Here is a 27,369-nt window from a genome sequence, read left to right as displayed (position 1 = left end):
CCCAGCACAAGTACTGGATGGAGAGATGCCGACAGGCAGACTGGAGTCTGTTGGCATTCCTCATTTAATTTGATCTCCTCTTTCATTAAAGTGCAGCATAAATTTTTGGATCCCAGGTTCCACCAAAAAGTTGCAACTGACTCATTGACAATTCTGATCTTGAATGTATTCCTTGTTACCTCATCCATAGAGATAGTAAAGCTCGACGTCTTTGATATAATGGAATACTATCTATCAGTATGCTGAGATTTGTAATTGGGTTTTCATGATCATGACTACGTACTTATGCACTCAACTTATTGTTCATTCTATGATGAACCCTAATTAATTATATCTAAGGCAGATTCACTAATCATTAGCTAGCCATAGTGAGCCCATATTTGCCTAGTTCATTGGAGTGTCTGGTTTCATTTAAGTTCATAATTCATTCTTTTGATTTGCATAAGAATCAGAAGATACATATGAAAAATTCTCAAGTAGAATAGCTTGAATCTGTATCCTCCTTCTATGTTCATCTCTCTACCTTTGATTTCGAGAGATGAACATAATATAGCTATCATGCTTCATCTAGCTTGTGCTCTGTCTCAAGTCTCGACAACTGTCAAGTATTCATGGGATCTATTAATCTACCAGCAAAATAGGGAATATACAGATCTATTAAAGAACATGGGATCTTCCAATGTTAATTAACTAATAAATAGAAAATCTGCCAGAAAACAGAAGACCTGCGGATCCACAAAAAAATAAAGGATCTTTGGGTGTTGATTCATCTCGAAAAAAAAAAAATAGATCAGCAATGAGGATCTTCAAAGCTTCTAGATATGGCAACAACAGCCACAGCAAAGGCAGAAGAGATGGCAGTGGCAGATTAGGTGATCGGTGGCTCTGAAACCATGTTAAAGTATTTGTAGAAGAAGAGAAAAACAAGAGAAAAAGAGAGAGAGAAAAATAATTTTATTTTTTTGTTCCGTCACATTCGGTACATCTTAGGAATTATATACACTCCTGTACAGACTCTATATAAAAAAATAATAATATAGGCTGATATAGTATCATGCTAACAATAAAAAATATTACTGACTGATACAAGTTGTTATGTGATCTCTAAAATTACTTAACAAAATCATGATAATAACAAAAATAATATAGGTTAGATACAGAATCACACTAATAAAGAAAAATATTATGGGTGATGCGTGATCCCCAAAATTATGCTAACAATTCTTGAATTTTAAAATTAACTAAGCATCATTCAAGCCACAAGTTTTACATGTTTTTACTTTCTAAGCAAGCGGAGTTCTACATTTTTTTGAAAAAAAGAAATCAACTAGTAAACACTTGGGGCATCTTGCAAGGTTTGAACCAAGAAACCTCCTCCTGAATGTAAGTTTTATCTGTTCTAGCCTCTCCTATTCTTGGTTTTATATAAATATAATATAATATATCAATAATTTTATTATTTTTTTAATTTTATCATCTCAATTATTTCTAACATTTTTATGGATTCTGTACAATTCTTCCTGAATTTTGAATCTTTGACTCTAGCCTAATTGTTGCCAAACTTGTGACTGCATTGTTGATGATATCCCTACTTTCGAGCATATTAGATAGAGGATGCACTACCATATATCAAAGGATGTCTTGTGCATTCACATTATAGTAAAGGCATACGAGACCTTGTTTATATATCTCTTGGGTCACCTTCCCAAGAATTGCTAACCTGGAAACATTGGTGCCTCCTAAGTACACCGAAAATATTATTTCATGCATTCCCAACAATAGTTGAAAAGCTGGTTGTAACCTTCTATAAGTAAATGCCCGTAATCAAGTTAGGTGTCACCTGTGCTCTCTGTATATCTGCCTCTCTTTTTTTTATACATATGTGACCCTTACATAGGCTAATAGTAGCTGATCCAGTCCATGACAAATTCCTTTCAAATATTTTTCTCCTTTTTGTTTGTTCTGCTCTTGTTATTTCTCTACCATTCAGACAGCAGCTGGCCCAACCCTTGACATTAGCTCTGAAACTTCTCTTCTTAGTATAAGAAGTGAGAGGTTTTTGAACAGTAAAATGAGACCAAGTCCTGCTTTTCATCTCAGGTCTTAGTATCTTCAAGTCCAAACCACTTATGGTCCACCTAGAAAATGATATCTTCCCACTCCACCTCACAAAAGGACATAGCCGGATGAAAGAATGCGAAATAAAGAAATAATAATAATATATGAATTTTCATTAGTTACCTCAAAAGTGTGCAAAGTATGGAACTCTTAGGATCTTGAGAAGTTGAACTGTATGCTATTCTGCTTCAGAAACTCACTCTAAGCCAAATGTGCAACCACAAACGGAAAGCATACAAAATTCACGGTGCAAATGCTCTATATGCAAGAATAAGGTGAATGAGAGTTTTCTCTTAATATTTCTCTTTTTCTTTTTTCTTTTGGTAAATCGGCTACTCACACAGCTCTGGCATGAGCATAGCCAGCTACATCACTAGCAAAAAGACTACATAAAATAGAAGGACGTGAATAGAAAGGATTTTTATTCAAAATACTTAGACGTGCTAGGAGAGGATTTCTGACGTGAACAGAGTTAGAACAACTAAGACGTAAGAGGGAGAGGATAGAAAAAACTACCGAATAGTCTCTTACCTTCTCTTAAGCACATGTTTGAATCTTGGGTGATCCAGATCAGGCTAGCCCATCGTCGGCGATCCAACCAGACCTAAAACAACTAGAAGCCACATGCATTTGAACTTGATAATTAAAACCAGGCCTCTTATATCCAATTTATTTTCTCTTTAGCCAGCGGTTAAAACAGTTGATGGCATCCCATCAGAATTGCTCCCTTCCTTAAAATAGGTTAGGGCCAATCCTGTAATCAATAGGTTTTGTTTGTGCTGGATTTCAGATGGATTGAGACCCAATTTAGTATTTGTCTTGGCTTGTCATGTTAATTAGAGAGTGTGCATGAGACTCTTCCTTCTCCAAAATTTTGGGGGATAGAAGTCCAACATCCCGTTCTCGCAGAGATCACATCTTAAGATACTCATAGGCTGATTCCTACCTAAGATTGCGGTAGTTAAGACCCTTGGTTTCCTCTCGAAGCTCATTGCAGTAGTTAAGACCCTTCTTTTCCTCTAGAAGCTCATCTCTGACTTGCTGACTGTCATCCCACCTGCCTCCACTGTTCCAGAGCTTAATTTTCAAAATACCTTTAGACCCTTCGCTTTTGAGGTCATCGGACCGCCGTCATGGAGGCACGTAGCGATGCCTCATAGGCCTTTTCGATCAGGATGGTAGATGAACCGAGCACTCCAGCAACCCTACCAGCTCGGCGTCTCGGTCGGAGCAATTTCCGACGGCGACCCATAGAATCATATTCCAATAAAATCTTAGTTTGCACCTTCATAATCAACATATATACTGTAGAAGGTATAATCATATATAACAGCTTCTATGTTTAAAATATTATGTTTAAAGCATTAATATTAAGCTTGTATGACCATATCATTATCAGTTACTATAATATATTATTATTTGATAAGCTGCTGGGGTGATGTAAGTGGCTTCTCAAATATTTAAATGTCCTGGTCGCTGATTAGATGCATCATTGCTTGTGTTTGCAGTCCTCCATGGCTGCGGTCTTCCTCCCACCGAAAGAAATCTTTCTTCCTTTTCAGTGGGTCCCAGATGCCAACAGGAAATCCAAACGAAGGGCTCAGGTCTCGCGAGAATGTCAAACGTCTCGACCGGTTGTAGTTATTTATCTATTCCTCGAAAGCGTCTCGGCCTTCATCCAATGAGAAGTTTGGCCAGGAATCTCCGCAAGCGTTTCATCAAGTGGGGTTTCTTCTCGAATGATTCCCACGCTTTCTTGACGATGATGGGAGGAAGTGATGAAGCATCCAAGACCCACCGCATGTAAAATACGTTCAAAATTCCTGGTCAGCAAGGGAGGCGTGGCCACCTTGATGTCTTCTCTTGTGACGAGAGTATTGGAAAGAAGTATGGGCTACGGGGAGAACACGTTGAGTAATTCATGCTACAAGCTTCACATATTTCAAATTTAACACATGAAACTATGGGCCAGTGAGGAACGCTTAGTTTGATGGGGAGCTACTGGATTTGGTATGAAATTTTAGCTGCATGTCATGGACATGAGAGAATGCAAGCAAGGCCTTGTGAGGCATAACAACAGCATCTTCCTTTCCTTTTTGGGCATCATCACCTATTGTAAGCATGTTGCTTGAGGGATATGATTTGCTTGGTTGTTTGTTACGTCTTCTTCTTCTTCTTCTTCAACTTTGATCGAGCCTCCAACTTCGGCTTGGTGTTAAGCATGGTGTGATCATTCTTATTTGGAATGTCAAGATAGTGTTTGAGATATAGAGAACAGTGTTAGTTCAAAGCCCTCTCTCCATGTATGAAAGGAGGTATCCGAGCTCAAGCTAAGTTTGAATAGTAGACGTTTAAGCTTGGCGCATTTGTGAAATTGAATTCGCTTGTTATGGACTTGAGTTCGAGCTACTTTTTATATATTTACCAGTGCTAAATATTCAGACTTGGCTCTTTTATAAGCTGATCTTTAGACGAGGTTTAAATTTGGTTCATCCTGGTTTTTAACTGAACAAGCTCAATCAATCCTACTCTAATTAAAGGTGAGATTGAGCTGTTCATAAGCAAACAAAGTTTATTTGCAAAGCTAATCGGCCTTCTTCGTTTTACCTCGAATATTATAGGTTTTGAGGATCAAAATAATTGCCCACGATCACCTTTGATTCTGTGATCGCCTTTGATTCTGTCTCCATGGAAATTAAAGAATGCATGTAATATGGCTTGGATTTGTATCTCTAAAATCTCGCCTAACAACTCAGTCCGCCAATCAGATGATGATATGTGTCCATCAAAATCAACGACCAATGAAATTTCTAAATAATTAACGTGACTGGCTACAACTCGATCGGCACAATCTCAATGTGCTTGAAAAAATTATTGTAACCAAGCAGATAAAAAAAGCATCGGATTATAGTGCACCTAAAATGGAATATCCTAACCGCTCCGATCAATAGATATAGAAAGAGCTCAACTGCTCATCCGTGAATCGCATGATCCTAACCATGCAGATTCATTTAAATAATTGGCTCATTTATTGGCTGAGCTTTAAATGAAGTTCAAATCTGGCTCATCTTGGTTTTTTAACTGAACAAGCTCGATCAATCCTACTCTAAAGCTGAGCTTGAGCTGTTCATAAGCAAACAGAATTTTTATTTGCAAAGCTAATCTACCTTTTTCACTTGACCTCGAAGTTTGTAGGTTTGGAGGATCAAAACAATTGCCCACGATCGCGTTTGATTCTGTCTTCATTGAAATTAAAGAAAGCATGCAATATTTGTGGTTTCAAAGGATTGAAGAATAAAAGAACATATGACCTCGAAACCTTTCTTTCTAAGCAGTCCAACCAATCCACCCTACGTCTCCTGCTGGATCCCAGTGGGAAGGAAGGAAAAACAAGAGCGAGCTCGTAGAAGCCAGTCAAAAAGAAGAGAGATGCATGTTCTCTGCTCTAATATTTATCTCTTCCAAAACAGACTTAAACATGAATCTTTGCTCTCAGTAATGTTAAAATCACCACTTATCCTAAAAGCTTAAGCTAATAGGATGTGAAATTTTTTAATAATGGGATTAAAAAAAATATAGAGACAGGACTCAGGACCTCTGTTATGATACCATATTAAAATCACCACTTGTCCCCAAAACTTAAGTTTATAAGATGAGATAGATTTATTTATATATTTTATATTTTTTTATAGGTAATTAATCATAAATGAGGGCAAGACCATGCGCAAGGAAAAATCATAATGTGTTCTATTTTGGCAGTCACTCATTGCTTAATAAAATCCCAATCCAATGATGCTAATTAAGACAATCACTCGACCACTAAATTGCACAATTTTAATTAAAAATACAATATTTAATAAATTAATCGAGCAAAGAAAATCTTTCATATGGTTTGCTTGCCAATATAAGCGCTTTCTTTCTTTTACATGAAAATGTTTTTATTTTTTTTCCTAAATACTTCATCAAAAATTTACTTTAATTTTATACATGGACCAAAAGTTTTAGATAAAACTACTATAAAACTAAACATTATAGAGAAGTAGAAAGAGTATTACGGATACTCAATATGGTTTTTTTGACTTGTAAGTATTATGTTGTATATTTTACCCCCGACATCTTGATATTAGATTTGCAATTATGTTTCTGGATGTCAATAAATCATGCATGCACTCGCATTACAAATGTAGCCAGGAGCCCTGCGACAAGACTAACCAAAAAAAAAAGGAAAAACCAAACAAATACATAAACAAGCTTCAATCTTAGTCTTTTTCTGATATGATATACCGTACTGAATCGAAATGGTATGAAACGTACCATACCGTACCGATTTAATATCGATATATGGTGTTTCTGTATCGAGTGTATCGGTATAGTGACAGAATAGCACCGGCACAAAAGCGGAGATGGTATAATTTGTTTTCTTTATGTGTGTGTGTGTGTGGGTGGGTGATAAACGCATTAGATGGCCAGCCCCAGGCCACCCCTACCTAACTGAAGAGAATTAGGCCACCAGGATGCTGCAAAAGTCATGAGATTTTTTCTTTTTCTCCCTTTTTTTGGTAGGCTTCCTTGACAAATCTAATAACCTTTATTGGAACATTGAGAATCCTAAATCAATTCTAACAGTGACATCTCATCACTCAAAAATGCACTCATGAGTTCATATCCAGGGATGTCTCAAGTGTACCTCATTTGGTAGCTCTAAAATCTCAACGACCAAACCACAGCTTTGGAACCTATGAACGAGCTCGAGGAAATGAACTAGGTTGGATTGGATCTAGCTAAAGCGGACCCACCATTTTGATCAAGATTAAACAATGGTGGCGGTTTGTAGTGGGACAAAAAAAACCGATAAACTGGTTCGGTTTTCTTATAATTAATTGATATGCTCATTCGTATGAAACAAGCGCAAGGAACGAAGCTTGGCGAGTCCGTTTCTTGGCCGGCGAGATTTACTGCGCTACGAGCGGAGAAATGAAGACAAGAGCGATCTACGAAACGTTCTCTCACGCGTGTCTCGATATTTAGAGGAGCTGGTCAGGATTACTGTAAAACCGCTGGCTGGAATCAGTGGCTGGCTGCACTCGTCAGCATAGAAACTTTAGACTGGTTTGGATAGCTAACCACCCTTCAAATATATCTAATTATTAAAATTTATTGTCTTATCAGTTAATTAGTAAATAATTTTTTTTGTTGTTTTGGTGGTGTCCCCGTGGACAACGGTCCAATTTAGATGCAGAATTGGTACCAGCCGCTGGAGTTTCCAACTCATCTGCCATCCAGGTCGGAGAGATTAGACTCCACAACTGGTAGAGTTGAATGGCGAAAGAACGGCTTTGAACGATGCTCCAATGTTGGCTCCAGTCTGAAACTGAAAAAATAAAGAAGTCCATGTTTTGAGAGGTATGAGATGAATATTTTCATGATAACGAAAAAGTAGATAGGGAGAAAATTTCGTATGGTTAAAATTATTTCACCCTCCCCTAAATCAACTCACCTATATTATATACTTCTCAAGTTAATCCACGACCTTTCGAACTTAATAAAGCCGATTATAGAAAACTATGCTACCATATCTCTGCGAAAAAAAGTCTTAAATCTAACTTGCATGTCCTAACATACTAAGAATGCTGGAAGCCGACCACAGTATGTAACATTTTTAAGCAAAACTCCAAAAATGTTCTTTTTTTAATAAAAAAACAAAAGAAAAAAAAAGAAAGTCAAGCTACGCACAACCCCAACCAAAGTTTTTGAAAAGACCACCAAGGTGGTAGCACGATTGGAATGAGGCTAAGATTCCACCGGAGTGGCCCAGATTCGAAATGCGCGGGTGTCGATTAAATGCGGAGACCGGATGCCCTCCGTCTGATTTGTTCGATGGAGTTGCCATCTGGTCGTCCGATACTGAGGTGGTGCTGTAATGACGTACTTACATATGGAAAGAGTTGCCACGCTGGTAGGGCTCTCCACGGGTCGGAAAGGGTATGAATGTATTATCTATCCGCATCGGACATTTTCTAGTAGAAAGGAGGCCTCGTGGGGGCTGCTATGCAGGTGGGGTTAATTCCCCTCCTCTTTCCCTCCTTTTTCATAGCAAAAAAAAAAAAAAAATCTCTGAAAAGACTTCCATGCATATATGATGATTCACATCGCAAAGGACTCTAATGATTGAAAACGGAACTAAAGCCGGCATCCAGCCATATCAAGCCACCATCTAATCCACTGGATCCTGTGCCAACTATTACTGCCAAAGCACTCCTCAATCATACAAAACCACCTCAGACTAAACCAAAGCTTAACCTTAAATTTTGCATACTAATATCACTAGCAAAACCTACATAACATGCTACGCACTCTTAAGCTCCTTCAAGAAGAGATCACATTGCCACTTTGCCAATGCCAGACTAACCAATTTACTACAAGCTATTTGTGAAAGTAAACTGTGTCATGGATGTTCGAGTCCCTGTGCGTTTATTAATTCGAAGAATTTAACATCTGATTCTTTCTTTGACCAAACTATAGCATCCGGTTCTCTCACCATTAGCATTTAGTTTTTAGTTCTGTACATATTCATTCAAGATTTGCAGACACTTACACTTGTATTGCACAAACTTATAATTATTCTTATACATAGTTATATTATCCCCGTACACACTTATATTTGTGTGTATACAGTTGTTTGTATCTTTCCGCAGATTGGGTTCTAACCATGTATAGCCATTGTGAACCAAAAATTAGAGGAACTTTGGAACTTAAAAGCACTTGTTAAAGTTTGAGTCAGCAAGGACTAAATGTTCTAATTTGTTATTAAATATATGAAGTAAAATTTTGACAAGAAATTATTGATGGACCAGATCTAATAAATTAAGGGATTTTTTGCATAAATACCTTTTCAAAATTGATATTTGCATGTATACCCTCATAAAACACTTATTTTGCCATTCTATCCTTTTTTTATTTTTATTTTTGCATGTATACCCATACTATCTAATGACGTTAAAAAATTAACGGTTTCAAATTAAAATAACTAAAATACTCTTAATAGGTAGACATGCAATAGATCGCGATTCCGATAGCAGGAAAAGAAGACAGGGACAATAGCGTAATTTTAAAATTTTATTTTATTTTTAATTAATATACATATGATTTTTCTTAACATCTTAGAACAACCGTTATATTACGAGTAACGGAGTTTTACGAGGGTATACATGTAAATATTAATTTTGGAAGGATATTTATGCAAAATCCGATATTTAAAAAGGTATTCATGGAAAAAACCCTAACTTAAATTGGTCTATTAGATCTGGTCTATTTAATAATTTTTTAATTTGAAGAATGGTTTTGATGCAATATTGAGGTTGTTCTATTGTGATTTGAGAGTCATGATTCAAAATAATGAAAAATGAACTCTAAACGGCCCTTGGTATCAAATGTTATATATAAGCACTAGAAAGCCTTTTGATGTGTAAAAATGAACTCTAAACGGCCCTTGGTATCAAATGTTAGTCATCTCGCGCAATATTGCAGATAAAACTCCTATCGTCCATTCTCTCTCTCTCTCTCTCTCTCTCTCTCTCCATCACTTTGGACTGAGAACTTCGAAACGCCTCTTTTGCCTTCTATTTTATACCCTCAGGCTAGCCTCTCAATCGTCAGATTGGCTTCCTCTCTTCGTCTCTCCAGATTCAGGCCTCTTCCCTTCTTGTTGTTCTTATCGGCGCCATGGAAGAGCCCGTCGATTTCCAGGACTGGGAGCTCCTCCAGACTTCCGAGGTGGCCGCCGCCGCCGAAAATTTGAAGCATTTGGGGGAGTTGGAGGCCGACTCCGACGACGGCGGGGCCATCAAGTCCGACTACTTCGCGCTGGACTCCGACGCTAGGTACCCCAAAAGAGCCGCCTTGGCAGGAGGGGACAGCCAGGAGGAGGAGGGCCTCGCCGACTCCGATAACCCTAGCTGGGTCGACCCCGAATCCGACTCCCAGTACCTCGGCCGGCCCAAGGGGGTGCTGGGACTCGCCGGGATCGGATTACCCCGCAGGGATTTGGGCGGGTTTTGGTCGGATGAGTCCTCAGATGGCCAAAGGTCCCAGCTTGTTAGCGAAAAGGGGGATCTTGGCCATGCGGGGGATTCCAGGTTTGAATTGGATTTCGAAGGGATCGAGGATGGGCATCAGAATTCCGATAACAATGATGCGAGCTGTGGAGGGATTGGGGAGACTGGCGGAGGTGAGACGGGGAAGGAGGAGCCTGGTAAAATGGACTCTGATGCATCGGTGGAAATGGTGGACAAGAGAGTTCCTTCAGAAACTGTCTCGGTTAGTGGAGGAGAGAAGAGGGTGATGGTGTGGTGGAAGCTGCCGCTGGAGCTCCTAAAGTTCTGTGTTTTTAGGGTGAAGCCGGTTTGGTCCATCTCCATAGCTGCTGTGGTTTTGGGGTTTCTGATGCTGGGAAGGAGATTGTATAAGATGAAGCATAAGAGCAGAAGCATTCCACTTAAGGTCAGCATCGATGACAAGGTGAGTGTGCTTTTTTATATATCAGATTGATTATTACTTCTCTTTAAATAGGAAAATGTAAACTCTAGCAAAAAAATATTCTTCTTTTCTATTTTTTCCTTGTTGATTCTGGGTAAATGCGTGCTTATAGGCTTTACCATAATGCGTATGTATTGCTAAACCACAGCACTTATAATTTGCACACGATTTTCTAATGACCTTAAGATTACTGGAAACTTTGAGCTAACGATATGCTATTCCCATTACTCTTCCTGGAAATTGTCTAAAAATATTAATGGGTTCTTTATGAAAGTCCATGAAATTTGTCCACATGAATTTTATTTTCTTAGTTTTATTTCTGAGAGTTTCTTGTAAATTTTCGCGTGAAATTTGTTTACTGAGTTGTTGGAAATTTCGTAATTATAACTTCTAGAATTTTGTTTGGTTAACACTAACTCGAAATTAATGCATCACATGTCCACCTGCTGAAACTGCAGCATATGCCAACTGCTGTTTCACATGCCACAAGAGTTTCATATGGGCAGTGGCCCTGGAGGCCGACGTTCATTTATTTGTTGTCAGGATGGACCAATAAATCATTAGCAATGGAGAAATTAAAGATATTAATACTATATCAGGAAATAAGGACAAGCTGAGGTCTCTAGTAGATTGTTTGGGTCTAGCATTGGTATTCTTTAAACATGTCTCCTTGTCGTGTTTCCTTCCTTTAATAAGCCTTCCCATCTACAACTAGAAAAGGATGATTTTGTATTTGTAATTCTTGGTTTATACTTGGTTGACTTTATGCATATTGTGTTTGTATGCATTGTGATATATGCATGCAATTATCTAAGAGAATTCTACAGGTAAGAAGGAAGAAGCTTGAAAACCTTGAGAAGCTTTATGAATAAAAAATTTGGCATGCACTCATTTTATGAGAGGTGAAAACAACTTTTGACAGCCATTTAAATGGTGAGAAAATATTTACATGAAAGGCAATCCATGTTTCTTTCTAGTATATTCCTTGCTAGTCTCTAATGCCTTTCCCAAATCTGTTGGTTATTTTTAAAAGGTGGCTATAATATGCAGTCTGTACATGCAGACATATTTGTGGTTACATATTAATTAAACAAAATGATAACAATGGTAGTACTTTTTTTGTAAGATAATAATGATATTAATAATAATAACAACTAACAAGTAGTGCTTGCTATTGACTACTTCAAACCTAGCAGCAATTGCTATAACATAATTTAACACATTAACAGTAATAGTACCCATATCCTGTTCGTCCAGAACCCACATTCAACCTATCCATCAAATTGTTCCAGCTCCATCCACAAGCCCACATAAGAGTAGGCTGCATATACGGCCTCACAATGCTGAGAAAGCTGAATATACAGCTGCTCTATGCTAAAGAAGCTGCATGTGGTGCTGCATAATGGTAAGTGGACCGTCTTTTCACCCTATATGCAGTCTGACCACATGTAAGCAATGCAGGGCGTTTAGGGGACTGCATCTGCATATGTGGCCTTCAATCAATTGTGTCATAATCTCTTTGCATATTGAACTTCCATTGGTTCTTGTAGTCAATTATGCTACCAGCCTCCCCCCCCCCCCAAAAAAAAAAAAAAGAGGAAAAAAAAGAAGAAAAGTTGAAGATTTGATAAGAAAGGAAATGCTTTTTATGTTAGTCAATCTACTACTTCAAGGAGTACTCAAAAAATTGAAGAAGAGATGTCATCTTTGCTGAAGGATGACAAAATGATCTCTTGCTGGTTGCTTTATAAAGAGACTAGGCAGCGAATTATGGTGTCTGCCATTTTATGGACTGTAAACGTTTTCATGGAAAGAATCATTTTAAAGCTTGGTTCAGTATGCTCTACGGTTGCTTAAGAACATTGAAACTGATATCATGAGATTTTTTTAATTCTTCTGTGGTGGACAGCAGTCCAACTACGCATAGGTGGGGGACTTTTTACTTTTGGAGACCTATGCAGTGGTTTTGCTGCTCCTGCTTATCTCATATTTTTTTATGATCTTATTATTTCTAGAGACTCACACTCTCTTTCATAGAAAAGTTTCTGATTACTGTTTTCGTTCCTTGGATGGTTTTGGAACATGATAACAAGAATGGTCAAATGTATGCTTTGTGCCCTTTTTTTTCTTTTGTTGGAGAATGCTTTGTGCCTTTGCCTGCCATTTGTTTTTCGTACTTTTAGCTCATTCTTTGAATGTTCTCCTGATTTAGTAAATAATTTTAACTAAAGTGCTGGAAATAGTGATAGAATCATAGTGTTAGTGAATTAAGAAAGATTAGTTTCCTCTTGCAATGGTGTAAAAGACCCACTGTTGCTGTTCTTATTTTTGTTAATGTTCTTCAATTATATTCCTTTTTGTAATCTGTGTTTAATCGTAGGGAACATTAAAACTGCCGTCCAAGCAATCATTGTTTTTAACATTATCGCATGGCTACTAAATATAAAATTCATTTTCCCACATTAAGTGTGCAGGTTGACATTACTTCAATTTGATTAACTTAGAAAACATATAACAAAGTTTTTAAGCGTATGACAGTCTGGACTTGAACATATGAGTGACACTATGAGATTAAAGAAAAGGGTGCTTGCATGAAGTCTTGGCGAGGACACAGCACATACAGCATCCAGTCATGTGCAGTGTACACCAAATTTTAGGAAATAAAAAGAAAGAAAGCAATGCATGTGAAAAAAAATATGTAGTTCGGTAAAAATATTAAATAGGAGATTATACCATAGAGTCAGAGGGAGGTTCTCTAGGTCCTAACTCGGACACAGGCATGCACATAGAGGTAGAAATAGAAAGAAACAGGATTTATTATGGAAGAGTTTAGTTGCCAGTTTTACTGGGAAAACTAGTCAGGACGTGAAGAAGAATTGAGAGTTAGGATAAGGTCAGAAGTTCTATTATTTTGGGATTGGCTGACTGGAAGTTGGACAAGATGAAAGAGGGAAAAAAAGTCAAAAAAATGCCCATTGATTAATTTCTTGTTTATGAGTTTTTTTATGACAACCATATATTTTCATCATAGGGGGAAAAAAATGACTGGGTGTAAATCCCTAACTTCTGTATTTGTGTGTGCGCGCGCGCGTGAGAGAGAGAGAGAGAGAGAGAGAGAGAGAGAGAGAGAGAGAGAGAGACTGAAGAATGATGAATGAAGGAAGGAAAGGAAACAATGAAGATCTTTGAGGAACAATTTGGCTTTGTTAGTAGGTTCAGTCATTGAGGCTGTTCTTGAATTGAGGGGCAGGCCGGCAGGCGCGTGTGTGTGTGTGCATGCGCGTATCAGAGGGAGGAATGAATAATGAATGAAGAAATGACAAGTTAGACAAAAAATAAAGGGCTTTGTCAAAAGGTTCAGTCATTGAGGCTGTTTTGAATTGTGGTTACAGACTGAGTGAGTTTTTGACAGGAATGAAGAATGAACTGGGAGACGGCAATTTAGACAAACAATGAAGATATTTGTGGGACAATTTGGCTTTGTTAGAAGGTTCAGTCATTGAGTCTGTTTGCTAATCATGGTTATAGGCAGAGTGAACTTTTGACAAGACACTTTACAAGACACTTTTGACAAGACACTTTACCTTTAAACCAAAAAAATTTCCAAGTTATGTTTCTAAGGCACTGTTTTTGTGTTCTACATGTTTGCCTGTGCTTTAATTTTACTCCAAGCTTTCCACATCCTGTTCAGTAACATTTTTGGTTTTTGTGCAGTTATTAAGCAGAAATGGGTTGAGCTTCTTTTTCAGTTTCATGCTTTGACAGTTTGACTGTTCTACATGAACCATAGAAGGCTCTTGTGCAAACTTACTTGAAAATACTAACTCAAACTGGTTTACACTGCTATGCATTCAGTTAGATTTGTTTTAAACTTGGGTCCAGTCTATCCACTTCCTAGTATAATTCTGCTTCACATATTGGTGTCCTTAAATGCTTTGGTCTATGAATAACTGAGAGCTTGTTTGTCATATCTTTTGTTATCTTGCTTTTTATTTTTAAAAATAAAAAACATGGAAATTGAGGCAAGTAACATGTTTGCTGCAATTGTTTCTTTGTTTTTATTTTTCAAAATTTATTCAATTATTTCTAAAAAAAGAAAGAAATCCTTGCTTTTATTGAGACCGCATTTTTTGTCAGCAACGAGTGTCATCAGCATTTGCTAAAGTAGGAACACTGCTGACAAAAAATGTCTGGTTTATGATACACACATACATCGGTGTTTCTCACCAAGATAGTTTCATAGAAAGTGATCAACTCCACGGTCCAGCAGTTGATTACCTGAACGACTTGCTCCTCTGATGAGAGTTAAATTTTGCAGAAGGCAACCCAGTTCAAGATCCATGCTGCACGTATCAATGAAGCATTCTCAGTGGTGAGGCGTGTTCCCATCATGAGAGCTTCACTCTCAGCTGGTGGTGTGACCCCATGGCCTGTGGCAGGCTTTCAATGAGTTGATAAGACCAAATGTGTGGAAGCAATGTACTTTGCAACGAACTTTTCAGATACATTATTGGCATAGGAGGTTTTTTTTTTTTATACCCCTTTTTTCTTTTTCAGTTCCTCACTGTTGTCCATATGTCTGCAATGGTCCCTCTTGCAGTTAACTAGATAAAGTCATCCATGCTGTTATGGTTATTATGTAACCATGTCTTTATAAATAAAAATTCCCTACTTGCCAAGGTGTCAGCAATGCATGTGTATGAGTAAGCTATTTGTGACGATGACATACGTATAAAATGTTGTTCAGATATTTCCAGCTGAGAATTGGGGCCCTATCGATGTTTTCTGGTGCTCTGATTCCGAAACATGTTAGCTATGGAGTTCTAAGAGGCACCAATACCAGTATTGAGATTGCAGTAGCTATGGGTGCTGTTATTTTCAGTGAGAAATATTTGTTGCTCTTCAGAATTACGTCGGAATTGAATTCATGGAGGACTATAAGGTGCCCTATGAAGGGGGAACCAGTGTCAGGGATATTTCCTGAGCACCATCACCCTACTACTGCTGGTTCTTGGCATGGGGTACCAAGGCATTGGACACTCAGTTACTGTAGGATGGACTCGAGCTCCAGGGATTGTCACTTTTTACAGCAGATTGTAGGAATAAACATCTGTCTGAATGCCTAGTTGGAATGCTATGTGAATTTGATATGTGATGAGTGGGAAGTCATGTGGAGAGTATAATTTCATAAAATTCTTTTGTCAATTATATCAGCATCACCCTGAATAGCCTGAACAACTACTCCATGCAAGATGGCTGAAAGGTGATGTTGAGGCTAGCAAATTGATGCGTTATCCTTTTTGTCAATGTTCCAATCCAATAATAGGAGTATGGGACAGCAGATGCTTCCATTTTGGTTCTTATGCTCTTCTATTGCTAGTATTTTCTCCAACCAATGAGAATTTTTTTATGGCAGAATGTTTGAAAAGATCGGGGAACGTTATCCAGAAGACAGTCATCTATCTTTGATCCGGGAACGTTATCCCAAAACACAGCCCTGGGATAATTGCAAGAAGAGGTTGCAGAAGAGGTTGAAACTAATCTGTGACCACTAGTATGTCCACTAGTATGACCACTCATGACTACTACTAAAGATTTAGATTGAAATAATTTTTTAAAAATTAACATGAATCATCAGATAAGATAGTAAGAAATCTCTCTCTTACAGATATATAGATTTATGTTATTCTATTGTTATATAAAAGTGATTTAATTCGAGGTTTTCTAAGGTTGATGGACTCTAGGGAGCCTAAAAAAGAAGGCACAATGCGAGACTCTAATGGATTCTTATTGGCTCTTTGAATAATTTAAATTATGTGATACATTAGAATTTTAATGTAGACAAATTTAAGTTTCACTAATACCAAAAGAAGTCACCAAAAATTTAGATTTCAGACGTGTAACAAATATTATTTGTATAACTATGGAAATCATGAAAAATTTAATCTAAATAAAGTTCATCTTTCAGTCTATTTCTCGGGGTTTTGCCATGCAATTTCCCTCTTAAACTCCTCGGGTTCATCAAAGTTAGGAACATTTAGAAAATTTAAAACAGAGAAGTTAAATATTTAAGAGAAATATAATTAGTTAAGGTTATTATTGTTAGCAATATATCAACTAAATAAGTAAATAAAATTATAATAACAATTAATAAAACAATCTTAAAAGGAATAATATATATATATATATATATATATATATATATATATATATATATATATTTCTATTGTTAGCAATATATCACCTAAATAAGTAAATAAAATAATAATAACAATTAATAGAACAATCTTAAATGGAATAATATATATATATATTCTTTAGCATCAAAAGAAATTTATTTTAGCACAAAAAAAAAATATTCTATAGAACATGTAATAAATTTAAATCATAAAGAGTAAATGTTACAGATCTACTAATATTAAATTTGAAATAAAGGTAAATAGAGATAGCCTGTATGAAGGCAGATCGAAGCGTGTAGACGCTGTCCTAAAGAAGTATTTGCCCCCACAGCGCGTAGACGCTGTCCCAAAGAAGTATTTGCCGGCAATCTTCCTTAGAGATACGATGACCCAAAGCTTCTTTTTCGGTACGTCTCGGAAGAAGCTTACACGAACCTGATTGAACTTGCAGATCTAGTAAAGAAAGAAATAAAAAGAAAATAGAACTTCGTTGAATGAAGGCGCAAAAATAAAAATAAAAAAGTGGCTAAGAGGAGGAAGAGCAATTTTTTTTCAGAATTTTTTTTTCTTTTTCTTTCGTCACGAAGAGAGGAGGAAAGGGAGGGGTTTTATAGCCCTCTTGAGCCAACGTCTCGTTGGCCTAAAAAGGTGGCAAGGGGCAATCCGCGGACGCAGTCAACCCGTGGAGGGCACCAGCGCGGGATTATAAATTTCTTTGGCTGGTCCATATAAATTTCTTCATTTAAGTCTCCATTTACAAAAGCTATTTTCACATCCATCTGCTGAATCACTAATCTATGGATAGAGGTTAATGCTACCAGGACCCTAATAGTAGTAATCTTAGCTGCAGGTGTATAGACATCAAAGAATCTACCCCAGATCTCTGAGTAATACCTTTGGCAACTAATCTAGCCTTAAATTTATCTACAGAGCTATCAAACCTAAGTTTCTTCTTAAAGATCTATTTGCACCCTATAGTTTTACAGCCAGAAGGAACATCGGTCAGTTTCCAAGTATAATTTTGGATAATTGATTGCATCTCATTGTCCACAGCTTCTCTCCAAAAAGGTGAATCCAAGAATTTCATTGTGTCCTCAAAAGTAGTTGGAAAGTCCTCTATAATAAAGATATAGAAGTCATCTCCAAAAATTTTCTCTATCCTGGATCTCTTACTCCTTCTAGGTTCTACTTCTACTTCTATTTCTCTTGTTCTTATTCTATTAAAGCTACTAGCTATACCATTATCTACTCTAGTCCTAAATGAAAAGGTTTCCTCAAAATATATTGCATCTCTGGCTTCTATAACAGTGTTGTTACTAATATCATTTTTTTCTGAATTAATCACTAAAAATCTATTGGCAATATTGATTGGCTGCATATCCTATGAATATGGCATCCACTATTTTAGGTCCTATTTTCTTTCTTTTAAAATCAGGTATTTTCACTTTTGCCAAGCAACCCCACACTTTCAAATAGCTAAGATTAGGTTTTCTATATTTCCAAACTTCATATGGAGTAAGATCATTATTTTTAGAGGGAATCCAATTGAGGATATAGCAGGCTAAACTATAGCTTCCCCCCACAAATTCTCTGGTACTTTTGAGCTTATAAACATGGAGTTAACCATATCCATTAAAGTCCTATTCTTCCTTTATGTTACTCCATTTGATTGGGAAGAATAGAGAGCAATCACTTCATGAATGATTTCATGATCTTCACAAAATTGAGTTATATCACTATATGTATATTCACCTCTCCGATCTGATCTAAGAATTTTAATTTTCTTCTCCAGTTGGTTCTCAGCTTTGATCTTAAAAATCTTAAATTTGCTGAGCACCTCATCCTTAGTTTTAATTAAGTAGATGTAACAGAACTTGGATAGATCATCTATGAAGATCACAAAGTATCTGTTACCTTCCCTAGAAGTTCTTCCAGAGTCACAAACATCACTATGGATCAACTCTAATAGATCTGAATCCCTATTATCAAATTTAAAGGCTTCCTAGGTAGTTTGGTTTATACACAAATTTCACATTTCTAATGGTTCTTAAGATCACTTTTTGGTATTAGACTTAGGTTCATAAGTTGCTTAATTGAATTATAATTTGCATGACCTAATCTACTATGCCAAATAGAAGGAGGTTCTATATTCATAATCAAAAGATTTTCATTCATTGAAGGAACTATAACATTCAACTTAAACAATCCTTCACTAAGGAATCCTTTTCCAATAAATATCACACCATGAGAAATTACAACTTTATTAGACTCAAAAACAAGACGAAAGCCTTATCGGACAAACAAGAAACTACTAATAAGATTTCTCCTAACAACCAGAATATGTTGGACGCCGTGCGGGAACAGGACTTTTCTAGAAGTAAGCTTTAAGTCCACACATCCCATTCCTAGCACACGCGCCTCCGAGCTGTTTGTCATGATCACAGCTCCTCCACTTGAGACTTGGTAAGAAGAAAACCAGCAGCGATCCGAACAAATATGAATACTAGCTCCGGTATCAATCCACCAATCAAGTGCTTGTAAATCATGTTAATTTCAAAAGTAAAGGAAACAAATCTGAAAGCAGTCTCAGAGGAGCCAGGATCGGAAGTCACCATATTGACTTGAACACTGGTTGTGTTTGGACCTTTCTTCTTGGATTGAAGAGGTGCAGTCTTCTTATAGAAGCATTGGGGAGACAAATAGTTGGTCCAGCCGCACACAAAATAGAAACGACTACTACCTTCCTCTTTCTTCTTCTTCTGCTCTTGGGATTGGATAGGTTTTCCATTATAGTGGTGGTTAGGGTTTCTAGAGTTGTAGGGTTTCTTTTTGAAATGCTTATTTTGGTTATGACGGAAGGGTTGGTTCTGATTTTTCTTAGGTGGGGCCTCTATATTATAAACATTATTTTTGTTTCTAGTAGAAGTTTTGCTCATGAGCCTATGCTGCTCTTCAATTCTAATGGAGTTCAAAACTTGGGTTAGGATGAGACCTTCTTGGGTATGACTCAGAGTCTTAGCAAAATCAGACAAAAAATTAGGTAGTTTATCTATCAGACAGGCTACCTTAAATGATTCATTCAAATTGGTTTCATTAGCCCTAAGTTGGTGGATCAGGATTTCAAAATTATGAATTTGGTTATTCATAGGCTTTGAGTCCACCATCCTATAGTTATTGAAGTTGGAGGCCTTGAACATCTTTATTCCAGCATCATCAAGACCATATTTGCTTTCTAGGATGTCTCAGAGTTCTTTGGCACTCTTGGCTGTGTAATAAATGTCATACAGCCTCTCAGAAAGAGCACCTAGGATTCTATGGACGCAATGATAGTCAATCTCATCAGGTGTCCTAGAGGGTGTGCTGGTGGAGGCAGAAGGTTCAGTCTGGGAGGAAGATGAACTCGGATTTGGGTTGCGGCGAGTAGCAGGTCGTGAAGCAGTTGGCTTAGACCTATTATCAACTTCAGTAGTGCTCTCACCTATGGCTGAGATCAAGCCTAATGTAGTGAGCTAGAACCGCATTTGGTTCTGCCACCTGCTAAAGTTATAGCCATCAAATTTTTCAGGTTCGGCACTAAGGTGCTCACTAGTGTTAGAGGCTATAGGTTCAAAATTATAAAATATAGAAAAGAGGCAGAAACCTATATGAAGGAAAAAAGTTTATGTCAAAGGATTGCACTAATATTTATATTGAACTTTGGATGTCGAGTTAATATATCCAAAAGATAATAGCCAGATCAGCTCCAGATCGGTGGTGGAGCACTAGGCTCACTTGAGTACCAGCCTTTTTTGGGCACGTATGCTTTTTGGACAAACTTTCTTAGACACTATTAGTTAGTGGATATAATTACTATATATCACACAAATTCAACTTTTAGAAAAGCCAAAGTGCAAACTTAAATTAGTTATTGTAGATTAACCAATTTTCGAATTTCCGTTTGAATAGGATCTGAAAATTACGTCTTGAGGAGTATGATAAACCTCTTGGAGGTTAAGTAAATTATTATCTTATTAGAATAATTGATTACTAAGTTTGTGTTAACAAAACAACTATTGTAATTAAGATCTAATGTGTTACAAATGTAATAGAGAATTTAATAAATTATATATATTACTAACAAAAGCAAATACTTCTTTGGATTGTTAGCAATATATCACCTAAATAAGTAAATAAAACTATAATAACAATTAATCGAACAATCTTAAAAGAAATAATATATATATATATAATTCTATTGTTAGCAATATATCACCTAAATAAGTAAATAAAACTATAATAACAATTAATAGAACAATCTTAAAAGGAATAATATATATATTCTTTAGCATAAAAAAAAAATCTATTTTAGCACAAAAGAAATCTATTCTATAGAATATGTAACAAATTTAAATCATAAAAAGTAAATGTTACATATCTACTAATATTAAATTTGAAATAAAGATAAATAGAGATAACCTGAATGAAGACAGGTCGAAGCGCATAGACGCTATCCCAAAGAAGTATTTGCCTCCACGTACGGATCTTCTGGCAATCCTCCTCATAGATACGACGACCCAAAGCTTCTTCTTTGGTACGTCTCAGAAGAAGCCAATACGAATTCAAACGAACTTGCAGATCTAATAAAGAAAGAAATAAAAAAAAATAGAACTTCGCTGAATGAAGGCGCAAAAATAAAAATCAAAAAGTGGCCAAAAGGAGAAAGAACAATTTTTTTTTCAGAATTTTTCCAGAATTTTTTTTTCTTTTTTTGGTCACAAAGAGAGGAGGAAAGGGAGGGGTTTTATAGCCCATCTGGGCCCAGTCTCGTTGGCCTAAAAAGGCAGCAAGAAGCAATCTGCGGACTCGGTCAGCCCGCGGAGGGTGCTAGCACGCGCCCGTGAGCGCATGCAAGCGAGCGCCCGCGAGGTGCGCTTGGGCCGCGCCCGGGACTCGCGAGCGCACATGGGCTGCACTCGGGACGCACGAGCGCGCGCGGGCCGAGCACCCGGCACGACCCAAGACACACGAGCACGTGTGGAAAATTATTTTTTTTTTCTAACAATTATAAGAATTGAAAAGTTGAGAAATTATAATGCTTTTATGCAACTTTCGGCTGGTAACACTATAACCTCGTCTCACTTCATTTGCCACCTAATAGTGGCCTATCCTATGGATCATGGATGGCAACATGGAGACAAGCATTACGAGTTAAAGCATCCACTTGGTCTGCTCTTCATTATTTTTCTTTGGCTGAGTGGCATGTACTTCCATATATGCCGCCCGTTTTTTCAATTATGAAGCATGGCTAAGTGATCCTACTCATATTGGACCTAGTGCCCAAGTAATTTGGCTGATAGTACATTAAGAAATATTAATTGGTGACATGGATGGGCAGTGTAACAATTTATAAGGTGCAGCACCTGAGTTCCGACAACTAAAACAACATGCATGCAGTTTTGGTAGTCCCATGACTAGCTGTAATAGTGAGCCCTATGTGATCGAAGCAAGGATTCTGTCTCCTCATGGGTGAGATGCTTTTTACTGATGAGATTCATCAGATGGGAATGAAGATCATATGTTCTAAGTTTACAATAGGGGGGTTTGAGGTAAAAAGACTTGCGAATTTATAAAGTATATAGTTATGTGGAAGCTCTTAAATCAAGTTGCACGTCCACAACCCTGTATTTTGCCCTTGCTTTATTATCCTAATGAAGTTGATTGAGCTTTGCTAAAAATTTTGTTAAGAAAAAAAAAATGCATGTCCTCAAGAAGTGCTTAAAAAATTTGGACCTTGTGTTCTGAGTTAGTCTAGGCTATGGAAATATAAACGTTAAAAGTGAGGCAAGTCCAAAATTTTATGGAGCTAAACATAGATGTGTATAAATAATTTACTCCAAAAACTAGGTTTATTTGGTATTGCCTTTTCTTTCCTGTTATATTCAAGAAAAACAAAAAAAAAAAATGGACTAGAATGAACAAATATGTGTAGGGAAATTATCTTACTTTCAAAATTGATTGCAAATTTTTTATAGATATTTTTGGTATTGTAATATATGATCTACAAAATAGATATGGATGGGGCAAATGCTTTTACTATTAAACGGACAAAAATCTTATGAGATAAGCGCTAGAAAAAAAAAATATAGGACGAACTTCCTCTTTTACCATATTTACTTTAATACTCATTTTAAAGTAGAAACCTCAAAGTCAAAAAATCTTCTTATTGATCGAGCCGTGTCACTCCTATAATTAAAAATAAATAGCATCCTCTTTCTTCATCATTTTCAAAATATGTTTTTATTAATACATACTACATAACTAGATGATACACATCAAACAAATTGATTATTTAGCAAGTTAATACACATCTCTAAGTAAATCGATATACAATTTGCAGAACATGGTGTTCACCAGTATATAATACACAAACAAGCGATACACACTTAACAAATTAGACAACTAGAAAACTATATATCAATTTACTTAGTGGTGTGTATTGGTTTATTAGCTTGTTAGATGACTAATTTGCTTAATGTGTATCATCTGATTATTTAGTGTACATGGCCCAACTCTTAGGCGACTGAGGCGGTCGTCTAAGGCTCCGACCCAAAGATGGCCCACCGCAGGCAAGGCCTCAAAGACAAAACATAAAGAAAAAAGGCCCCTCTTAGTGAGTTCACTTTAGGGCAGCCCACTTCACGAAAGGCCTCAAAGACAAAGCAAAAAGAAAAAAGACATATCTTAGTGAGTTCGTCTTAAGCCCCCAAATGCATTGGGCCACTCTTGATAGTGTGTAGTGATAAAAGCATGTTTTAAAAATGGTCTATTAATTCATCAAGAGGTATATATTGGATCACTGCTGAGTTTGTTTCAAAAAGACTTGGAATATATATCCAAAAGTCAATCAATGTATATTACCTAACCATATAGTATGTACCAATGAATATGATGTTCCAAAAATTATATATCAATTTATTCGGAGATACTCAGTATTGGATTATTAGATGACTAATTTGCTAAGTGTGTATCACATGATCCGGTACTATCTACTAATTTGTTTATAAATATATACTAATTTTGTAAATAATTAATTTACTTGAAATATATTATCTAACAATATAATTCAGTAAAAAGTACGTTGTGAAAATGAGCAAGAAATTTGGGGGGGGGGGGGGGGGGGGTGGGTGGTGGTAATCACAGAGCTGATAACTTTTTTTTATTGTAATGAATAATTTATATAATTTTAATATGGATACGCCCACAAAAAAAAAAAAAAAAAAAAAGGTAAAGTAAGACCTAAAGGCTGCCCAATTTGGTTACATGGGGTTAAAATTAGCCGACTTATTGGACCCGTTATTTTCAGGAGGTGCCGTGGGTGGGGCCATCACGTTGGACCACTCTCGGTATCATGTCAAATGATAAAATAGAAATAGTCTTTAACTTTTAGATTTTTTTTATTTTGAAAAAAAATATAATAAAATATAAAATCCACCCTATATACCTTTTTTTGGGTGCCTCTCGGTCTCGGACACAGCTGTTCCGCCAGAAAAAGCTACAGAAAATCTGACAACGATCTTTGTCTTCATGCCCTTAACGCAATTGCAGGACACCTGGTGAGGTGACAGTGATGTTGATAAGACCGGTCCTACCGCCTTTTTTGTGGGACCCGCATCCGCCGTACTCTTCTTGGGGACGATGGCTGGTGGCCTTCAGAAAATCCAAACCTTCAGAGAGGAGTCAATATTACCATTGATAAATGCCCCAATGCTTTTAATCAGAGTTCCCATATTATGAAATTATCATTAATCACATACATATTAAAACAAAATCGAAAGACAATTCTGCATGCCATTCACGAGAAATAATGCCAACTTATATAATGTTACCACCAAACAAGTCATGAAACATTACAAAGGTGCAACATAATTCTGTAATTGGAGCTATACTGAAGATAGTTCCAGCTAAGCACTTAGTTTGGTTCGCAGAAATTTCTTTTTTAATCAAATTATTTTTGTAAATTTTTTTTTTTTATATGATGCCTGAAATGATTTTTTTGATATGTTTGATGGAATGCATTCCAAAATAATTTATATTTAGTTGATATATTTATTATATTATTCATAAGTTTTGGTAGCTTAAGAATAATTTTTCATATTTTTCATGATTTTTTTATAAAATATTAAAATTTTATTTTCGTTTTTTTAAAACTTTGATCAAACATAAAAATTTATGTACTTTTATATTGGGCTTTTTTTTTTCTTTTTTTTTTTCTTTTTCTGCCAACCAAACGCCAAACGAGCCCTTGGAAGTGTAAAAAAGCCAACGGCGGGTAGCGGGGACCAATCTCCGCGGTGTTTGCTAAATATTCCATCCACCACACAATCACATTGGAGTTCAGAAACCAGAGAGAGAGGATGGAAGCAGGGAACCTCAATATCAGCAGAGCACAAGGTAACGCATGCTGGGGAATCAAAATTGTTGGTCTCTGCTCTTTTGTCCACTGCACATATGGTGGTATTCTGTATTTTTATCTGCACTTCAGTTGAATCTTTCCTCCTTCCTCATCCACATATGCTTAAACCATCATCAGTTTAGAATGTTACTGTTTAGATTCAAAGCATTAATTGAGAAAGCACCTGAAAAAACATCAATCATTTGAAAAGCATTATTGCATCATTAACAATTGGGAAAGTAGGAGGAGGTTTCTACTTCCTCCGTCACTCATGTTCAGTTCTCCTTTTAGAACTTGGTTGCTCTTCTCGGCTCGGATATTATTATACCACTTTGAAGCAATAGCAGTATTTCATAGATTCGTGCTTTCTCTAGCATGAAGTTTATATGACTCTCTTCGGCCTTTCCATCTTCATGCCGCCCCTCCGTTAAAATTTAGCATTTCCAACTTATAGTTCGCTTCTGTTTTTATTCCAGTTTTATTCTCAGATGCTCAGCAAAAAAATTTTCATGGCTATTCTGATATTTCATTTTCTAAAGCATACAAATCTATTGGATTGGATGGCCAGCAACATGCCATGAAAACTTCAGCTGGTGTCTTCTCCTCCTTCTCTTGCTGACAGAAAGAACGCAAAATAAGCTTCATAAACTTGTGGTGCACTTTTGGTTCATGGCATAGCAGGAGAAATGCAGGAGCTGGACTCTGCAAACCATGGGGGGGAGAAGCAGTGGCCTAGCATGACACCAGAGGAAGAAGACCTCATAAGCAGGCTCCACCACCTGCTAGGAGAGAGGTAACTAGAACCTTAAACCTTTCAAGTTAAAAAAAAAAAAAAAAAGTGAACTCGGTTCTGCATAAAGTAATCACAAGTCCTTTTTTTATTGTGAAGTATGTATCCAGCGCAAACAAAAGGCAATCATAGGTGACGACTCATACAGATATATGAGATCAGGAGCTTTCCTTTTTTTCCCTTTCAATTGGATAAGTGTAAAAATTGCTAGCTTTTGCAGGGAACCACAATATTAATATTTGTGAGATCAGTTGATTGCTGCCTTATGTTGGGAAATCTGGAAGGAAAGGAATACAAGAACTTTTCTCAAGAGAAAAGGCACTATTTACTATGTTTTGCAGAAGACTCTCCATACGTACCAAAGCTGGGAATATTTAAGACCCAAGAAGATGATTGACTTGCACCAAAACTTGTGGACAGCTTCACTTCTGCCCATGAGGCCACCTTGATGTTTGTATTGGTGTTTGTTGTTTTTCAATACCTGATCCTCGTCTTATTTTGATGGTTATCTCCCTTCTACTTTCTTGTACATAGTGCTCTTTTCTGAATAAAATTTGGGGCAAGTGTCTTACTTCCTCCAATTCACACACACACACACACGCACAAAAAAAAAATTAAAATTAACGAAAGCTAGCTTAACCTGGAAAACTGATGCCCATGGACCTCGTATCATTTCTCCACTGTTCTTCAAATGTTTATTCATTGTTTTTCCTTTTAATGTCAGGTGGGAGCTGATTGCTAAAAGACTACCTGACAGAACAGCAGAAGAAGTGGAGAGATACTGGGGAACGAAGGAGAGGAGAGAACTTGGGGAGGACAAGATCCATAAGCCTGTCTGTGCAAGATTAAGTCCATCCTTTAAGTTCACCATGGATGAACCAGTAGAAGGTGGGAAACCATCACAAACTGGATCTTGAAATGCAAGGCTCCTTCACTCCTGGTATTCGGACAAATAAATCCATCGCATGTCAAGAACCGCTTGTTCTTAGAAAACTTCGTAACGCCAACCATGTCTTGTATAAGTCATCAGTTAACCCACCTTTATTGCTATTTGGTATGCAACGTTTGCCATTTATGCTTCTTTAGATGTTGAACTTTGGAGTATGTTCTATGGTTTGCTGTATCAGTATGAATCGTAGTATAGAGTGGACCATATCTTATTAGTATTCGGTATAGATTGCGTACCGACGTTCGATACGCCGAAAAAAATTCATACCATACCGTACTGACACGGTGCTAGTATAGCACTGGTATGAAGTTCTATACCGAAATGGCGAATCTTGATAAGAACAGCTGCATAGGTAGTTCTTGCGACA

General features: G+C 36.9%; 2 protein-coding genes across 16 annotated transcripts; both read left to right on the top strand.

Annotated features, from left to right (window-relative positions):
- Positions 1-9,583: 9,583 nt before the first annotated feature.
- Positions 9,584-15,343, top strand: LOC103719504 (uncharacterized). The gene is made up of 2 exons (XM_008808783.4): positions 9,584-10,635; positions 14,972-15,343. The coding sequence occupies exons 1-2, from the start codon at positions 9,841-9,843 to the stop codon at positions 15,101-15,103; spliced, it is 927 nt and encodes a 308-aa protein (XP_008807005.4). The 5' UTR covers positions 9,584-9,840; the 3' UTR covers positions 15,104-15,343.
- Positions 15,344-25,083: 9,740 nt separating this feature from the next.
- On the top strand, positions 25,084-27,157 carry LOC103719483 (transcription repressor MYB5-like). 15 transcript variants are annotated; one of them, XR_015974898.2, is made up of 5 exons: positions 25,098-25,262; positions 25,945-26,056; positions 26,153-26,185; positions 26,274-26,503; positions 26,778-27,157. XR_015974898.2 is itself a non-coding variant. In XM_026809389.4 (3 exons), exons 1-3 carry the CDS (start codon positions 25,226-25,228, stop codon positions 26,968-26,970), a joined length of 402 nt encoding a protein of 133 aa, XP_026665190.1. In that variant the 5' UTR covers positions 25,101-25,225; the 3' UTR covers positions 26,971-27,157. The 15 variants fall into 15 exon arrangements, 4 of the variants coding, with proteins under 4 accessions (XP_026665190.1, XP_008806970.1, XP_088571042.1 ...); XR_015974894.2 differs by having other exon boundaries at positions 25,084-25,322; positions 26,274-27,157; XR_015974889.2 differs by having other exon boundaries at positions 25,100-25,262; positions 26,274-27,157.
- The last annotated feature ends 212 nt before the right edge of the window (positions 27,158-27,369 follow it).

Source organism: Phoenix dactylifera, chromosome 2 (genome assembly GCF_051530095.1).
Source record: "Phoenix dactylifera cultivar Ajwa chromosome 2, Ajwa_hap1_PhDact_Kaust_v1.1, whole genome shotgun sequence".
Lineage (NCBI taxonomy): Eukaryota > Viridiplantae > Streptophyta > Magnoliopsida > Arecales > Arecaceae > Phoenix > Phoenix dactylifera.
The sequence above is the reverse complement of the archived record's forward strand: the minus strand, read 5'-3'. Positions and strand labels throughout refer to the sequence as shown.

What these genes read in the sequence shown, in the direction of transcription:
- LOC103719483 (XM_026809389.4), top strand. Translation starts at nt 25,226, where the DNA reads ATGGAAGCAGGGAACCTCAATATCAGCAGAGCACAAGGTAACGCATGC. An exon ending in TTTTGTCCACTGCACATATG is followed by an intron (nt 25,323 to 25,944) that starts GTGGTATTCTGT and finishes ATGGCATAGCAG; the next exon opens with GAGAAATGCAGGAGCTGGAC. An exon ending in CACCACCTGCTAGGAGAGAG is followed by an intron (nt 26,057 to 26,777) that starts GTAACTAGAACC and finishes TTTTAATGTCAG; the next exon opens with GTGGGAGCTGATTGCTAAAA.
- LOC103719504 (XM_008808783.4), top strand. Translation starts at nt 9,841, where the DNA reads ATGGAAGAGCCCGTCGATTTCCAGGACTGGGAGCTCCTCCAGACTTCC. An exon ending in AGGTCAGCATCGATGACAAG is followed by an intron (nt 10,636 to 14,971) that starts GTGAGTGTGCTT and finishes TAAATTTTGCAG; the next exon opens with AAGGCAACCCAGTTCAAGAT.